The sequence below is a fragment of the Fragaria vesca genome, linkage group LG2 (assembly GCF_000184155.1).
Source record: "Fragaria vesca subsp. vesca linkage group LG2, FraVesHawaii_1.0, whole genome shotgun sequence".
Taxonomy (NCBI): Eukaryota; Viridiplantae; Streptophyta; class Magnoliopsida; order Rosales; family Rosaceae; genus Fragaria; species Fragaria vesca.
The window spans coordinates 33,264,879-33,267,010 of record NC_020492.1 but is presented as its reverse complement, the minus strand read 5'-3'; the positions used below and the strand labels follow the sequence as shown (position 1 = coordinate 33,267,010).

Genomic DNA, 2,132 nt, shown 5'->3' with positions numbered 1-2,132 from the left:
CCTATTAATTGAAAATTTCATTGTTTGAATTTCATGATGTGTCCATAGAAATTTCAAAATCCTGAGAATTACAATTCCATGAATTTAAATCCTATTAATTAAGAATTCCATTGTTTGGATTTCATGATGTAGAGTTTTAAAATAACAAGAATTTGTATTCAAACTAACCTTAGTTAAAGGAATTGACAAATAACGCTTATTTTGTGAGGAATTCAAGTCAGGAATTTAAACTCCTAAATTTCACGATTATTTTTCCGTGAAAATTGCTAATTCCACAGGCTGGATAGGTATCCAAACGAGGGAAACCGTCCTAAGAAATTGGGAATTCCTTATGTTTGATTAAATTCTCAGGAATTCACCTACATCCAAACACACCGTAAATGTATACACTGCGCCAAGACGCGGGTATAATTCTAATATAAAACTATTTTAATTCAAAACTCACTGTTTTCGAAATACAACAGTAACGGTTTTTTTTATTTTTTAATTCACGACAGTACCAAATTAGCCTTAGGCAAATCCCCATTTTTTGGCTAAGTTTCTTCCGCGTGTCGTTCAGCCATTAGCTAATGCCCGGATATCTAGGGCCCACCAGATAGACACATACCCATAATGTTGAGAGAGAGAGAGAGAACAGATCGAATTACAGTGCAGGAAGGGTGAGCACTATGGCGAGTATGGCCTCGAAGCTCTGCGACTCGTGCAAATCGGCAACGGCGACTCTGTTCTGCCGAGCAGACTCCGCTTTCCTGTGTATAAACTGCGATACAAAGATCCACGCAGCCAACAAGCTCGCTTCCCGCCACGCGCGGGTCTGGTTGTGCGAGGTGTGCGAGCAAGCTCCTGCCCACGTCACGTGCAAGGCCGACGACGCCACGCTCTGCGTCACGTGCGACCGAGAAATCCACTCTGCTAACCCTCTCAGCCGCCGACACGAGAGAGTCCCGGTGGCCCCGTTCTACGACTCACTGAACTCGGGCAAATCTGATGCTGCCGCCGTCAACTTGCTCGATGACCGCTACTTGTCGGACGGAGAGACAACTGAGGCCGAGGCTGCTTCGTGGCTGCTCCCAAATCCTAAGGATCTGAATTCGGGCCAGTACGTGTTCTCTGACATGGATTCGTATTTGGATCTGGATTACGGGACGCCAGCGGATCCCAAAACTGAAGCTCAGGAGCAGAACAGTAGTGCTACTGACGGAGTGGTCCCTGTGCAGAGCAAGAGCGCCCAGCCTCAAAGCTTTGAAATGGAGTTGCCAGGATCCAAGCCTTTCATCTATTTAAGCCAGAGTGTAAGCTTTCTCATCCATCTGTCTCTGCGACTGTGAATACCTAGCTTGCCTTAATTTAACAGTGTCTCTCTTTGTGCTCAGGTATCATCATCGCCTCTGGATGTTAGCATCGTGCCAGATGGCAACATGTCAGATCCTTACCCCAAGTCGATCAGCTCTGCGGTCGATCAGTTATCGCATCCCACGGTTCAGATTTCATCGGCGGATCGTGAAGCCAGGGTGTTAAGGTACAGAGAGAAGAGAAAGAACCGAAAGTTCGAGAAGACGATCCGTTATGCATCGCGAAAAGCTTATGCCGAGACCAGACCACGAATCAAAGGCAGGTTCGCTAAGCGCACTGAAGTGGAGATCGAAGCCGAACGTCTCTGCCGCTACGGCGTCGTTCCTTCCTTTTAGGTTTTATTTTAGCTGTAAAATTTGTGTTTTCATTTCCTTTTGCTCCCGGGATGCTAGTGATGTACATATGTTATGATGCATTGATGCCTCAAATATTGACGTCGATTTTGTACAAGATATGTTGTAATGATTTTGCTTTCTGGCTTTGAACTGCAGTTTTGTATTGAGGAGGGATCTGATTATATGTTAGGTATCTTTTTGTTAGAAGGAAAACACAAAAAAAAAAATATCACAAAGTGCCTCTAGGGTAACCAATATTTATCGTATCCAAATGTAAAGCTTATGTGTAATACCCCGGTATTTCTTAAAGTATAAATAAATTATAACTACATTATACGTGCCTATATATATAATTAGTATTGTAGACGTGAGGTGGAGACAAAAAATTTACCCGGTTAACTATCGATTAAATTAATGGGAACATATATTGTAAATAGCAAATAA

The 2,132-nt window shown here is 43.2% G+C and overlaps 1 protein-coding gene across 1 annotated transcript; it reads left to right on the top strand.

The window, feature by feature from the left end:
* The first annotated feature begins 658 nt into the window (after positions 1-658).
* LOC101307752 (zinc finger protein CONSTANS-LIKE 4-like) lies at positions 659-1,800 on the top strand. Its single transcript, XM_004291941.1, has 2 exons — positions 659-1,292; positions 1,374-1,800. The coding sequence occupies exons 1-2, from the start codon at positions 669-671 to the stop codon at positions 1,686-1,688; spliced, it is 939 nt and encodes a 312-aa protein (XP_004291989.1). The 5' UTR covers positions 659-668; the 3' UTR covers positions 1,689-1,800.
* Positions 1,801-2,132: the final 332 nt, after the last annotated feature.